The 15,496-nt window shown below is 41.3% G+C and overlaps 1 protein-coding gene across 1 annotated transcript; it reads left to right on the top strand.

The window, feature by feature from the left end:
- Positions 1 to 14,739: 14,739 nt before the first annotated feature.
- On the top strand, positions 14,740 to 15,096 carry LOC18009799. Its single transcript, XM_006391973.1, has one exon. The coding sequence runs from the start codon at positions 14,740 to 14,742 to the stop codon at positions 15,094 to 15,096; it is 357 nt and encodes a 118-aa protein (XP_006392035.1).
- Positions 15,097 to 15,496: the final 400 nt, after the last annotated feature.

Genomic DNA, 15,496 nt, shown 5'->3' with positions numbered 1-15,496 from the left:
CCTTTCAAGTAACAAACAACTCTCAATGCAGCCATCCAATGATCTTCTCTTGGCTCATTCATAAATTGAGATAAAATGTGAACTGAATAGGCAAGATCTGGTCTAGTCGCAGCCAAGTAAATCAACCTTCCAACCAGTATCCAATATTTCTTTGGATCAATCAAAATATTTGTCGTCGACCTTCCCAACTGATGATTTTGCTCCATCGGAAACTCTACAGGCCTACCACCAAGCAAACCGACATCAGCAATAATATCCAGAGCATACTTTCTCTGTGATAAGTATATACCCTCTGCATTTCTTGCAACTTCCAATCCAAGAAAATATTTCAATTTTCCCAAATCCTTCATATGAAAGCAATTGCTTAAATACGTTTTAAACTTTTGTATCACCTCAAGAGAGTTTCCTGTCACCACAAGATCATCCACATACACTAGAACGTGCAAGTGAACTTTATCACAAACTAATGAGAAAAGAGAGTAATCAGCCTTACTCTGTGTAAAACCGTACCCTAAAACTGTCTTCGAAAGTTTCACGAACCAACATCGCGGAGCTTGTTTCAAACCATACAACGACTTGCGCAAACGACATACCATACCCTTCTTAGAAGCACCAAAACTCTGAGGTACCCTCATAAAAACCTCTTCATCCAAATCTCCATGAAGAAACGCATTTTACACATCCATCTGATGTAGCTCCCAACTTTTCCCAGCGGCAACTTGAAGAACCAATCGAACTGTGCTCATCTTTGCTACAGGAGCAAATGTATCAGAATAATCAATCCCTTCTTTTTAACGATTGCCACATGCCACGAGTCTCGCCTTATACCTTTCAATCAAGCCATCCGCATTATACTTAATTGTATAAACCCATTTACACTCAATCACATGCTTACCTGGTGGTACTTGTTCAATCAACCATGTTTGATTTCGTTCTTGGGCCTCAATTTCGAGTCTCATAGCTTCTCTCCATCGCAGATCTCGCAGATCCTTCATGGCCTCAGCAAAACTTTTCGGCACAACTCCTTCAGTTATACTACACAGAAATGCCTTGTGTGACACAGAGAACCTTTCACAATTTACATAATTCTCAATACCATAATCATTACTCAACTCCTGACTCACAGTGGAAATATTCATTGTAAATGTCGTATTGCACACATAGTCGCGTAACTTGACAGAAGATTCTTTCTTTCTCATTCCTCGCCCCAAAGTTTCTGTTGATGCAGGCTGTTGCATAGTTTCAGCCTGTGTCACCGATGCAGGTTCTGTTACTAAAGCAGACTGCACATTCTCAAACTGTGTAACCAATGCAGGTTCTGTCACTAAAGCAGGCTGCACAATCTCAGACTGTGTAACCGATGCAGGTTCAATTTTTGGCGCTGTAATTCCTAAGATATCACGTATTTCGTTTCCTATAGTCTATTTTTTTTCTTCTGCAACCTTGTCTGACACAACCTGAGTCTGTGTCATTGTATCTCTTGTGAGAGGTTATATAATTTCCCTTGTCAAGGCAGGTTCTATATCGTCAAATCCAGCATTATCATCCACATATAACCTCATTTGATTAGAATTAGAAGGCACATCCAGCTGTGCATTTGTTAGCTCCAAATATGGGAATCGTTCCTTAATAAAAGTGACATCCCGAGAAACAAAGATCTCACGTGTCTCCAAGTCAAATAAGTTCCATCCCTTCTTTGCATAAGGGTATCCCAAAAATACACATTTTATGCTTCTACTCGCAATTTTATCTCCATGACGTTTCTGATTATGAGCATACGCTAAACATCCAAAAACTCGTATCTCACTATAAGCAGGAGCTTTTCCAAAGATGATTTCATAAGGACTCTTACCATTGTGTAACATAGAAGGCGTATGATTAATTAGATACGCAGCACTCAAAGCACAATAACTCCAAAGTTCTATTGGTAAATTTGCCTAAAACCTCAACGTTCGTGCGTCATTCAGTATATGTTGATGTTTTCGCTTCACTCTACTATTTTGTTGAGGAGTTCCTACACACGAAGTTTGATGAATTATCCCTGATGTACAAAAATACTCCTTCATACCCATGAATTCACTACCATTATCACTTCGCACGATTTTCACATGTTTCTCAAACTGACGCTGAATGAGAGCAAAGAAATTTACCATTGTTTTATGAACTTGTGTTTTATCAGCAAGAAGAAAAACACACACAGTTCTAGAATAATCATCCACGATAGTTAAAAAATATAAGGATCCACACACGCTCTGTGTTCGATATGGCCCCCACAAATCACAATGAATCATCTCAAGGCATTCTTTGCTTTTCTCTGTACTCACAGGAAATACATCCTGACACTGCTTTGCTCGGAAACAGACATCGCAATCGGAAACACTAACACTCTTTTGATCCACTTCTGGCAATCTCCTAATAACCTTTTCAGAAGCATGTTCCATCTTTTTATGCCAAAGTTCCAAAGATCCCAACTTACTGACCTTCGCCACATTCACGGTCTTCTGAATACCTTGAAGAAAATACAATCCATCTTTTCTTTCACCCACTGCAATCAGAATTTGCAAAGCAAGATCCTGTATCCGAAACATTTGCTTGGAGAACAACACAATGCAATTCATTGGATCAATAATCTGTGACACAGAGATGAGATTGTACTTGAGTTACTTGACAAAAAGCACATGTGTCAAAGTTAAGTTCTCCGTCAATGCCACACTTCCTTTTCTAACAGCAACCATAACATTTCCATTAGGCAGACCCACTAAACATGGTGAGACTTTATGCACATCAAACATACCAATTAACGTACCCATCATATGGTGCGACGCACCACTATCAATAATCCACTTATCTGTATAGGTGTTATCACTCACACAATTTGCTATCTCTAATCTCGAATCGAACAAGCTTATGCCATTGATCTTTCTTGAGCCCTGTCATAGCTTGTGGATCAACCTGTAACGCCTCCGTGTGTGACACACGTTTTTCAGAGTGTGACACATGTTTCGTAGGTTTTTCATACTTCTCCAGCTACCAATCTGGATATCCATATACCTGATAACATGATCTCATATCATGACCATACTTCGAACAATAAGAACACTTAATTCCTCAACTCTGAAATCTCATATTTTCTAAAAAACAGAGAAATTCCCAAGGTTTCTCCACCGAATAAAAAAATTCCAAGCCCTTATGGCTTTACAGAAATCCCGAACCTCGTTGGTCCGAGTTCACCAAAAATAAAAGAGCAAGACCTCGTCGGTTTGCTTTTCCAATAAACCACAACTTATAAACAAGAATTTGAATCAAGAGCTAGACCAAAACTTTATGTAGCCTTAGGCTCTGATTCAAGAGCTAGACCAAAATTTTATGTAGTCTTAGGCTCTGATACCATGTCAAAGTAATTTGCGGAAGTGATTTATTCATCTGCCTAAAAATACGTACATTAGTCAACCTTGAGTTAAAAACTAGCAATGTGAGACAAATGATATATCATGGTTTTTATGGTTTTTAACCATGGTATAAGTCTTATTTATAGAGTCTTTTTAGTGTCTTTCGAGTCTTTTGGAGTCTTTTCAGGTCATAGGTACGTTTGGAGCTTAACTGGAGACTTTGGAGCACTTTGGAGCTTAATCAGGATCAAATTCGTCAAGTATGGATTTTGTGCTTTAGTGACGCTCGACACCATGGAGAGTGACGCGCGACACTTGTTGCAGAAATAAGGAAAACGTGATTTTGTTTCCTATTTGAAGAAGGAGTTGGGCCCAAACGTTTTCAAGGAAGCCCAAAACGTGTCTTAGAGATATATATAGGGCTTTTATTCCCTTTTTACGATTACCTTAGATTTTCTTAGAGAGAGTTTTTGTTTTTGAGAGTTTTTGGGGAGACAAGTCTGAAACTCTGTTCCGGAGAGAGAAGATTTCGAACCCCTGTTTATTAATCTATTTACTGTTTTCTGCAATCTATTCATTGATGCTTATTGCTTCAATCTCCATGTCTGAGTAGTTTGCTTGTTAGGTTTAGGGTTCTCATAAAGGATTTCATTGGATGTTAGATTGATTGGTTAGTTAGGGTTCATAATCTATTTAGTTCTTCACCATAGGTTGTTCTTAAAGCTAATTCTGGATTGGCCACCTAGCACTTAGATCTTAGGTTGCTTAATTGACACGGAAGTGTAATTGAATAACTGGAAAGAACCTAGGGTGAGCAAAGTAGCTATTCGCAAAGGAATTTGGTTTAGATACTTTGTGAACATATCGAACTTGAGCATTAAAGCTGGTTTAAATCTTTAGGGTTTGCAAAGGAATTTGGAATTCTAGGATTTTAACTTAGATAATTCTCACAACGGAAGTTGGTTAATTATAATTCTGTGATTCGAGTTCAAGAACCGTGCTTAAACCTGAACCCTAATTTATCGATTGTTCTGCATGCATTGATTTCCTGAGAAACGCCCTAAGCCTAATCTCCATCCATCTGAATCTTACAAACCGTTTTTATTGCTGCTTAGTCTAATTCTGTTGCATTGCTATTTATTTACAATATTTCTGCTTAGCGTAATTCAATCTCTATAAGGTTTATTGAGTGATCTCTCGTCTCTGTGGTTCGACCCCTATTATACTACAATTGCACATCTGTGCTCTTGCAGAGTAGCTCTAGGGATTAAACTTTGAGCAGATCAAGTTTTGGCGCCGTTGCCGGGGACTTGATTTCGCCATTGAACCTAGTTTTTGAGTTTCGACTAAGTTTTTCGACCTAGTGTCGCGCGACACCCTTCTTTTTATAACCTAGTTTACTTATCTCGTTTTCTCTCTTTGTTTTTGGTGTTTCAGGTTTATGCATACTCGTGGAACCAGGAGCAACAAGGACATCCCGCTAGTTAATTTGAGCAACGAGGAGCTAGCTGAGTTAGAGCGAACGAACAGGAAAGCAAGAGATCCGGCAATGATGGAAAACGCCATTGGACTTGTTCGTGATGATGATAGAATCTGGAGAGACCGAGAGGGTCATGTGTGCAATGAGAGAGGCCAGCGACTTGATGGACAGGGTAACATCATCAGGACGCTGGGTGACTACAACAGGCCTGAGCAATTCTATGCAAATCGGTCTGCGATTCGCGCTCCTGCGTTTCAGAGGAATGATTTTGAGCTCAAGCCTGTGTATTACACTCTCGTGGGTCAGCATCCTTTCCATGGTCTTTCTCATGAGCACCCTATGGATCACATCGAGAGGTTTGAGGACTTGGTCACCAGCATCAAATACAATGGAGTGTCCAATGATTTCCTCCTCTGCAAGCTGTTTCCTTACTCTCTTGCTGGAGAGGCAGCTAACTGGTTGAAGCAGTTGGAGCCAGGATCACTCACTACTTGGGAAGAGACCAGGAATGCTTTCCTGCACAACTTCTTCGATGATGCTAGGTCTGAGGAGTTGAGGACGAAAATTTCGACATTCTCTCAGGAACCAACTGAAGCGTTCAAAGCTTCCTGGGTGCGATTCAAATCGTACCAGCGAGACTGTCCCCATCATGGCTTCAGCGATGTGCAGTTGCTGGGTATTTTCTTTAGAGGTATCGACTGGAGGTATCAGATGGCTCTTGATGCAGCGAGCAATGGAAACTTCAACACCAGATACCCAGACGAAGCTGTTGAGCTCATCGAAAACTTGGCATCTAGCAATAGTACCAAGAATGCAGACTATCGGCGAAGGAAGCAGGCTGGGAACCTGGATGGATCGCAAATTGCTGAGGTGAAGGCTAAGCTTGACTCTGTGCATAGTCTTCTTGTGGGTAAGAAATCTGTCAGATACCCTGCAGGAGTTCAGAATTTCGGACCAGATGAAGCTTTTGAGGAAGAGGATGTTAACTTCATCAATGGAGCTGGATTTCAGGGTCAGAGATTTGGTTCTGGGCAAGGGAACACGAATTACAATGGAAATAATCAGAGGAGTACCTTCACAGGTAATCAGAACTCTTCTGGTTACAGCTCCAAACCTCAGTACCAGACATCCTACTCCAACAACAGGTTTTCAAGGAACTATGGTTCTCTTCCTACTCAAACTCCAGATAATGAGGTGAAGTCTATGCTGGAACAGATTTTGGAAGGTCAGCAGAAGATGACTGTGGATTTCAATGGGAAGATTGATGCTCTATATCTGGATCTGAATGGAAAAATTGAAGTTCTGAACACTCATGTCAAGAAGCTTGATACTCAGGTTGCTCAGACTGCAGAGTCTGTAAAAAGGCAAGAAAGATTCCTTCCTGGGAAGACTGATACCAATCCTAGGCATTACTGCAGTGCCATCTCGTCAAGGAGTGGTAAAAAGTTGACTCCTGTGCTGAAAAAGGGTGTTTTTGAGGATGAAATCGTGGAGTTTGACGAATCTGAAAAAAATTTCGAAACTGCAGAGCCAGTGTCGAGCGACACCACAACCAGTGTCGCGCGTCACCAATTGCAGAGCAAAGCTAATATTGCTCAAAGTCCGAAATCTGCTGAGGAAAAGGTTTACAAACCTAAGGTTCCTTACCCAAGGAGTCCTAGGAAGTCCAAGCAGGAGCTAGATGATGCCAGATGCAAGTTTTTGATGGAGAAGCTTGTGATTGAGATTCCTTTGGTTGATGCTGTGAAGATTGCTCCTACTCTCAGACACTATGTGAAGAAGATGGTGACTAATAATGTGGGTCATGAGGAAGGAGCGATGATGATCTCTAAACATGTCAGTTCTGTGATTCATAATAAGATTCCAGAAAAGCTCTCGGACCCAGGAAGTTTTGTTTTGGACTGCTCTATCTTCTCAGAGAGGTTCAAGAGATCGCTGTGTGATCTTGGTTCGAGTGTCAACCTCATGCCACACTCTGTAGCTGTTAGCCTTGGGATGACTGACTTCAAGCCAACTAAGATCTCTTTGATCCTAGCAGATCGGTCTAAAAGAATCCCAAAAGGTGTCTTGGAAGATGTTCCAATCAAAGTTGGTGATTGCATAATTCCTACAGATTTCGTGGTTCTGCAATATGGAGAGGAACCCAAAGATCCTCTTATCCTGGGAAGATCTGAAGGATCCCACCATAGATGGTCAGACATTCCAAGTCACTGCAATACCTGAGGTGATAGTTGGAGATCAGAACGTGTTTGATGCTGAGATGGTGAGAGATCAATCTGAGTTGACGAAAACGTCCACAGAACCAGTGACTGCTGTTGATCAGGAAGCTCCAAACATTGCACTCCATCCATCTCCACCAAAGCAAAGATACGCACCTCTTGAGCCTAAGCCTAATTCTCGTGATATCATTGGAACTGATTCAAAGGATGCAGGCTCTGTCTCACAACGCAAGCTACGAGATTATCGTAGAGCACTTGGTTTTTCGTTTGATGATATTGCAGGGAATAGGTCAAGGCCACCCAAACACAGATCTCACCCTGGTGCTATTCCTGCATTCCTTGGACGACCTCATGCGCACAACGCTTACACACCACCATGGATGAGACGAATTTCACAGAGGCACTCTTTGCCACTGTCTGATCCACCAGATGCATAGTCTATCCATAGTCAAGCTAATGACTTTAAACAAGCGCTTGGTGGAAGGCAATCCACTGGTGAGTCTGTGCATAAGTCTTTTTGTTTCAGTTGATTTTCGTTTTTCTTTTCGTGTCTCAGGTGAAGCAGATGTTAGTGTCGAGCGACACCACCTTCGGTGTCGCTTGTCACTTGCTTCTATTTAAAAAAAAAAAAAGAAATTTAGGAAATCAGGCAACCGGAGTCAAACCAGAAATTCGGATTGGTCTGCTGCAATTCGGTACGAGGAAAACAAGTGTCGCACGACACCATCATCAGTGTCGCGCGACACCATCATTGCAGCCAGGTAAGTTCTCTGTTTTTCCTGCGTTTCTCTGTTTCTTTTATTTTGTTTCGCCACCTTCGGACTAGATAACACTGGGGACAGTGTTATTCAAGTCTGGGGGAGGTAGTTGCTGACATTGTGTTTGTTTTTCTTAAGAGTCAGTTGTGTCAAAACGTTTTTGAGTCAAAACCTGTTGGAGATCAACAAATTACTCTAATAATTCTAATAATTATCTATACAACGTCCAATAAGCCTAATATCTTCTAATATCTCTTAATACAAGCAGGAGTCAGATGATGCGAAATGCCAAAATTTAAGGATTGGGGAGATATGAGAAGGATTTCTGAAAAATAATATTGAAGAGATAACATGCGGTTCCAAGTGTTCTGAACTTACAACTCTTCAGAACACTTTACAACTCTGCTCCTCCAGAATAATAGTTTGAAGAAATTTCTAGGTGAATTCATCGGCTCTATGCAAAAGCTAGTTGTTTTGGATCTATCAGATAATTTCGATTTCAAAGAATTTCCTGAGCAGATATCGAAGCTGGCTTCGTTGCAGTATCTTAACTTGTGGAACACAAGTATAGAGCAACTGGCACTTGGTTTCCAAGATATGAAAAAGCTAATTTATCTGAAGTTAAATCATATTATCAGTGGGATATCAAAGCTGTCGAGTTTAAGAATTTTGAAACTAGAAGATTCTAAAGTTCATGGAGATGTTAGCTTGTTGACGGAGCTGCAGCCCTTGGAGTATCTACAAGTTCTAGACAAAACGATCTCTACCGAGTTGGGTTTGAAGCATATATTAGGCTGTTAAGAAATCCGACTAACACTAGAATCAATTTCTTAGTCCCAAAAGCTTGATCAATTCGATTGAGCTAGATTCAATTAAGGTGTTCTTGCGGAAAGAAGAATCTAGACTAATGACACAGGCAAACTTGTTAACCCAGTTCCCTCGCGGTACGTCTGGGGGTAGAACTAAACTACCATGCGTTCACTATATCAACGTTTAGAACAGATATACAAGTGAACCTTTTGCTGAATCTTTCTACAGCTATTTGCAGGGAAAACTCTTGGAAAAGAACCGACGCAGAGACCTCCGAGATCGACCAACCCGATCGCTGTAACTCCGATCACCGAGAAGAAAACTTTCTCTCTCTAGAACTCTGTAGAATTTGCTCTCTCTCTGTTCTGTTATTCCAATTGTAGAAGACGAAGACTTGGTCAACGATGATTGTTTTTAACAACCTTGAGCTCGGGCCAATTTTCCCGTAAGGCCCAGCTCCTCTTGTTTTTAGTCGAGACTTGTAAAACGTAGAAGCCCACCTGATGTCGCAAGCCCATTAAGAAACGACTTAGACACCAAAACGACAACTACTCCACAAATCTCCACCTTTGTCGTTGTCTTGTCTCTTCACCAACCCTAGCCGACTCAACAGCGACTTAGGTTATGGAGTCACCTCCTTTGACTCCTCCAGCTACTCCACCGCAAACACCTCCTGAATCGATCCTGCTCACGACCTTGGTTCCTCCGACCTCACCGTCGCTGACCTTACCGCCGCCTCCAGCTCCAATCGACTTCAGTTCTCCTCTAAGTAAGTGACCTCTGAACTTCTCTTCAGATCTTAGAATTAGAAACACGAAGTTATACTAACTTCTATCTCTTCTTCGCCGTGACTTCTCCTTATCCCGAGAAAAAACAGCTCAGGCCGAGATGCAAGAGTACGATGCGCTTCCTCCTTGTGCTAAGTAAGTCCCCTCAACACATGCATGTACACCAAAACTCTTCTCCTGTTTATCTTTTACCAGATACCTCAGAATTTACCTTCTGAACTTTGTTGGTTTAATCTTTTCCACCGAGAAACTAACCCTGTTCCTCCTTATTTCTCGTGCGAGATGGCCCAACCAACAGAGCCATCAACGAGTACGCCTGTAGACGATCAGGCGACGACTTTGAGAGTTACGAGGCACTTCTCGAAAGAATTTCCAGGTAAACTCTTAGTCAACATATCTGCCGGATTTAGAGTAGTGTGAACTTTAACAATGCGGATTAGCCCTTCATCTAGGATGTCTCGGATAAAATGAATCTTGGTAGCAACGTGCTTTGTCCTGTCATGATGAACTGCATTTTTAGCCAAATTGATAGCACTCTGAGAGTCGCTATGTAGCTTAAAATACTCAAAATTAAACCCCAACTCGTTGCAAAATTCCCTTAACCATAAACCTTCCTTAGTTGCTTCTGACATGGCCATATATTCAGCCTCTGTGGTGGACAAAGCCACTACATGCTGCAATGTGGACCTCCAACTAACAGTATTTCCTCCAACCTGAAAAACATAACCTGTTACTGATCTTCTTCTGTCAAGATCAGTAGCATAATCTGAATCACTGAAACCTTCAATTTCCATTGAATCAGCCCTTGAGAAAGTCAAACTTAAATCTGTAGCTCCCCGAAGATACCTCAAAACCCATTTAACAGCAGCCCAATGATTCCTTCCTGGCTTTGCCATAAACCGACTCACCAAACAAACTGCATAACCCAAATCCGGTCTTGACCCAATCATGGCATACATCAGACTTCCCACTGCACTTGCATAGGGAACTGATTCCATTAGAGAAGCTTCAACCCTTAACTCCTCCTCTGATAAACTTCTAAGTTTGAACAATGAGTTTATTGGCGTGACAACAGGCTTACTTTCTTTCATGTTAAACGTCCTTAAAACTTGACTTATGTATCTTGCCTGTGAAAGCTTCAGAATTCCCTTTTTCCTGTCTCTTATGATCTCCATTCCCAAAATTCTGTTAGCTGCTCCAAGATCCTTCATTTCAAATTCTGCACTCAAACTCTTCTTTAGTGCCCTGATCTTCACCATGTCTCTAGCTGCTATTAACATGTCATCAACATATAATAACAAGTAGACACTATCCTCCACAACTGAACCTTTGTAATACACGCATGGATCCTTCACACTTCTCTTAAAACCTTGTGACTGAATGAACTCATTGAACCTGTGATTCCACTGTCTCGGCGACTGTTTTAAACCATAAAGAGACCGCTTCAACAGACATACCTTTCCTTCATTTCCTTTCTCGATAAAACCCTCTGGTTGTTCCATGTAAATAGTTTCATCTAGTTTACCATTAAGGAATGCAGTCTTCACGTCTAGTTGCTCGAGTTCCATATCGAAATTCACAACCACTGATAGCATTATCCTTATCGAGACATGTTTCACTACTGGAGAGAAGATCTCGTTGTAGTCTATTCCTTCCACCTGAGTGAATCCCTTAGCTACAAGTCTTGCTTTGTATCTAGGTGGTTCAACTCCTGGAATTCCCTCTTTCAATTTGAAAATCCATTTCGAACCAACGATCTTCTTTTTCTGAGGTCTATCCACAATGTCCCATGTGTGATTTTTATCAAGAGATTGCTTCTCCTCTACCATGGCCTCATTCCACTGTTTCCACTCTTTACTTCTTCTCGCTTCTGAAACAGTTCTCGGTTCTTGAGGTTCAATCAATTCTGCACTTGCTAGGGCATAAGCAACATAGTCCCCACTTTCAAACATTGCTGGGGGACGAATCGTTCTTCTTTCTCTGTCCCTAGCTAAGATATAGTTATCTAGATTTTCTTCCACCCCTGCATTTTCCTGTTCAGAACCATCTTCTTGATCACCCTCAGACCCATTTTCTTCGGTATCTGAATCTTCTGACTCAACTGAAACAGCTCCACCTTGAACCGTAGATCGTCTCCTTCCAGATGAGCCTGCTCTGTTTACTCTTGTGACCCTTGAGCCTGGGACCTTCTTAGTCTTTGGGTTAATGACAACCTTTTCACTAAGTTCAAGGCTTTCTTCTTCATTTTTCCCCAAATCCTTATACACCCTGGATTCATCAAAGATAACATTTCGGCTGATTGTAGTCTTTTGTTCTTCTAACAACCAGATCCTGTAACTCTTGGTTCCATGAGGATACCCCATAAAAATACCTTTTAAAGCCCGAGGACTGATCTTGTCTTGAATAGTATGAACATAAGCTATACACCCGAACCTTCTGAGATGATCATATCCGATTTTTGTCCCTGACCACAACTCTTCTGGTATCTTGAACTTAAGTGATGCATTAGGTGTCCTGTTGATGAGATATACTGCTGTAGATGCTGCTTCTGCCCAAAACTTTTTCTCCAATCCAGATTCCGCTAACATACACCTAACCTTATCAGCAATGGTCCTGTTCATCCTTTCTGAAACCCCATTTTGCTGTGGAGTATAGGTACAGGTCCTATGCCTCTTTATTCCTGAGTCCTTGCATATCTTGTCCATTTGAACATTGAAAAATTCCAACCCATTATCCGTCCTGAGACACTTGATCTTTTTACCCGTCTGATTTTCCACCAAGAGCTTCCATTCTGAAAAATTTCCAAACACTTCATCTTTACTCCTTAGAAATCTGATCCAGACCTTTCGGGAATAGTCATCAATGATGGTCAAGAAATATTTACAGCCTGATAAGCTCTCAGAATTCGCTGCAGATCCCCAAAGATCACTGTGAACATATTCTAAGTTCACGGTTGATGTATGCTTGCCTGTTGGAAAACTTAACTTGTGTGCTTTCCCAAGAACACATTCTTCACAAAAATCCAGAGTATGAACTTCCTTTTTGTTAAGATAACCATCTTTAACCAACTGATTCATATTCTTTAAGCTCATGTGCCCCAACCTGGAATGCCACCTGTTTGTCAGATTAACCGCAGCTCTAGAAACTGTATCCACCTCTCCTTCAACTACTGACCCTTGTAAGTAGTAGAGCCCGTCTTTATACTTTCCAGTAAGAACATTCTTCCCATCCTTTTTGAATGTGACCGTGAAATCTTTCCCTTCATAAGAACATCCTTCCTTTTCCAACTGTCCGTAGGAAATCAGATTTCTGCCCATTGATGGCATGTATCTTACCTCAGTTAGAACAACTGTTGAATTGCTTGGATTAACAATCTTCAGTTTTCCTATACCTTTGATCTCACTAAATGTGTTATTTCCCATTAACACTTTTCCTCCATTAAATTCCGTGAGATCAAATAGTAGATCCTTTTCTGGTGTGATGTGAAACGTACACCCTGAATCCAGCACCCACTCGTCTTTAGCATATTTTGTGCTCGCCGTGAGAATCATTGGTTTCTCACTTTCTTGAGCCAAATTTGCTGAGCTTGAGGATGCCTGAGTTTTCTTTTGTGGACAGTCTTTCTTAAAATGACCTTCCTTGCCACACACCCAGCACTCTCGTGCTTTGACTTGTCCTCCCTGGGAATCCTTCTTTGATTTCCCAGACTTCTGTTTTCCCCCAGCAAACTTTCCTTTGCTTTTCTTTACAGACTTTCCTTGACCCGCGTATAACCCTTCTGATGTGTGGTTTGACTTATTCAAGAGACCAGACTCACGAAGCTCCACCTCCTTTGCGTGAGCTGATTGCACCACTTCAGCTAGTGTCAGGGTATCCTTGCCTTTGTTTCCATACTTCAATGTGTGCACCAAAGAAGCATACTGTTCGGGCAACCCGGACAACACTTGAATGGCTTAATCTTCATCGCTTATCTGGATATTCAAACTTTCCAACTCATCAACCAGTCTCAAGAAACCATCCATGTTTTCATCTATTGATTTATTCTTGTCCATCCTGTAACTTGCAAACCGTTGCTTGAGATAGATTCTGTTAGGTAGAGTCTTCGTCTGATAATCAGCCTCTAAGGCTTTCCACACACCAGCTGCTGTCGTTTCCTTCATGACTTTTCTGAGGACCATTGATGTTAAGCTTGAGCATATGAGATTCCGGATTCTCACATCTCTTTCTATGATCTGGTCCGGAGTTAACGCCACACCTGTTTCAGAGTCCACTTCTTCTAAGTCCTTGCCTTTTGTGTCATCCTTAACCTCTCCTGTGATTTCCTTTACTTGTTTCCCAAAACCTTGCAACTCAAGTTGCATCAACATGCGAAACTTCCACATACCGAAATCACCTTTGCCATCAAACTTCTCCATCTCAAACTTCTTAACTGCTTCCATCTTTCCTGTTCTTGAGCCAAGACCAAAAGAATGCAGTAATAACTTGGTCCAAGAAGAAACTCGACTGACTTCAGGAATTTCAAAGATAACCAATCGAACTCAGATCCAAGATCGCCCCCTGATCACTTAACCGTAATCCCTCCGGCGATCTATAAGCCTATGCTCTGATACCACTTTGTTAAGAAATCCGACTAACACTAGAATCAATTTCTTAGTCCCAAAAGCTTGATCAATTCGATTGAGCTAGATTCAACTAAGGTGTTCTTGCGGAAGAATCTAGACTAATGACACAGGCAAACTTGTTAACCCAGTTCCCTCGCGGTACGTCTGGGGGTAGAACTAAACTACCATGCGTTCACTATATCAACGTTTAGAACAGATATACAAGTGAACCTTTTGCTGAATCTTTCTACAGCTATTTGCAGGGAAAACTCTTGGAAAAGAATCGACGCAGAGACCTCCGAGATCGACCAACCCGATCGCTGTAACTCCGATCACCGAGAAGAAAACTTTCTCTCTCTAGAACTCTGTAGAATTCGCTCTCTCTCTGTTCTGTTATTCCAATTGTAGAAGACGAAGACTTGGTCAACGATGATTGTTTTTAACAACCTTGAGCTCGGGCCAATTTTCCCGTAAGGCCCAGCTCTTGTTTTTAGTCGAGACTTGTAAAACGTAGAAGCCCACCTGATGTCGCAAGCCCATTAAGAAACGACTTAGACACCAAAACGACAACTACTCCACATAGGCGATCCAAGGTTGGCTAACTGCATCAATTATCTGTGTATTCTCGGTTTTGAAGAAAAGCCATTGCTGGTGAGTATGGCGAATCTTCGTGAGGTCGAGGTGGTTTATAGTCATGTCTCAGAGATCTCCGGCTAAATCTTGGACCCGGGTCACAGGGAATAATTACCCGACCCGAAGAAGAACCGATCAATCTCCTCGTAAGAGAAACACCGGTACGTGTAATGGAGCGAGATTCGGTTCGGGTACGTGTAATGGTGAGAGATCCGGAAGAAGGACGAGATCACCGGCAACGAACAGATCCATGATGGATTCGAATCAGAGTCGGGTGGGTGGGGCAGGGACTATGAAAAACAATCAGCCTCCGGCTCGGGTTAGGCTAGATCCGAGCAAAAACGGGTCGGATCAGCAACAGTATCAGAATTACGGTTATACCACTGAGGAATTGTTAGAGAACCCGCTTGTTGCGTAGAGTGTTTCATATTTCTCTGAAAATAGAATATTCAATTTCAGGGTAATAAGTTTTCTCTCTTTTTTTTTTCTTGTTTTTGTGTGAAAATTCTCATTTGATTTGTTGTCAAGTAAAATTTTCTCTTTTTAACACTACTCACGTTCTGTAATTCATTTGTGTGTTCTATTATTGTGTTGATCAAAAGGTGTTGTTTGCTTGAATGATGTAACGGTAAAGTAAGGAAAAAAAAAAGATTATACTAAATGAATACGAATATGGTATTTTGTTGTTATATCTTAGGATAAGAGAGTTTTAAACACCATGTAAGACCGTAAGATATACCCAAAATAATTGTTAGTAAATTATAATTTTCTTCATTTGAAACATGAGTCGTTTAGTAATGTTCGTTACAGATCGTTAA

This window comes from Eutrema salsugineum, unplaced genomic scaffold (assembly GCF_000478725.1).
Source record: "Eutrema salsugineum unplaced genomic scaffold, Eutsalg1_0 scaffold_8, whole genome shotgun sequence".
NCBI classification, from domain to species: Eukaryota; Viridiplantae; Streptophyta; class Magnoliopsida; order Brassicales; family Brassicaceae; genus Eutrema; species Eutrema salsugineum.
This window is presented reverse-complemented; position numbering and strand designations above follow the sequence as displayed.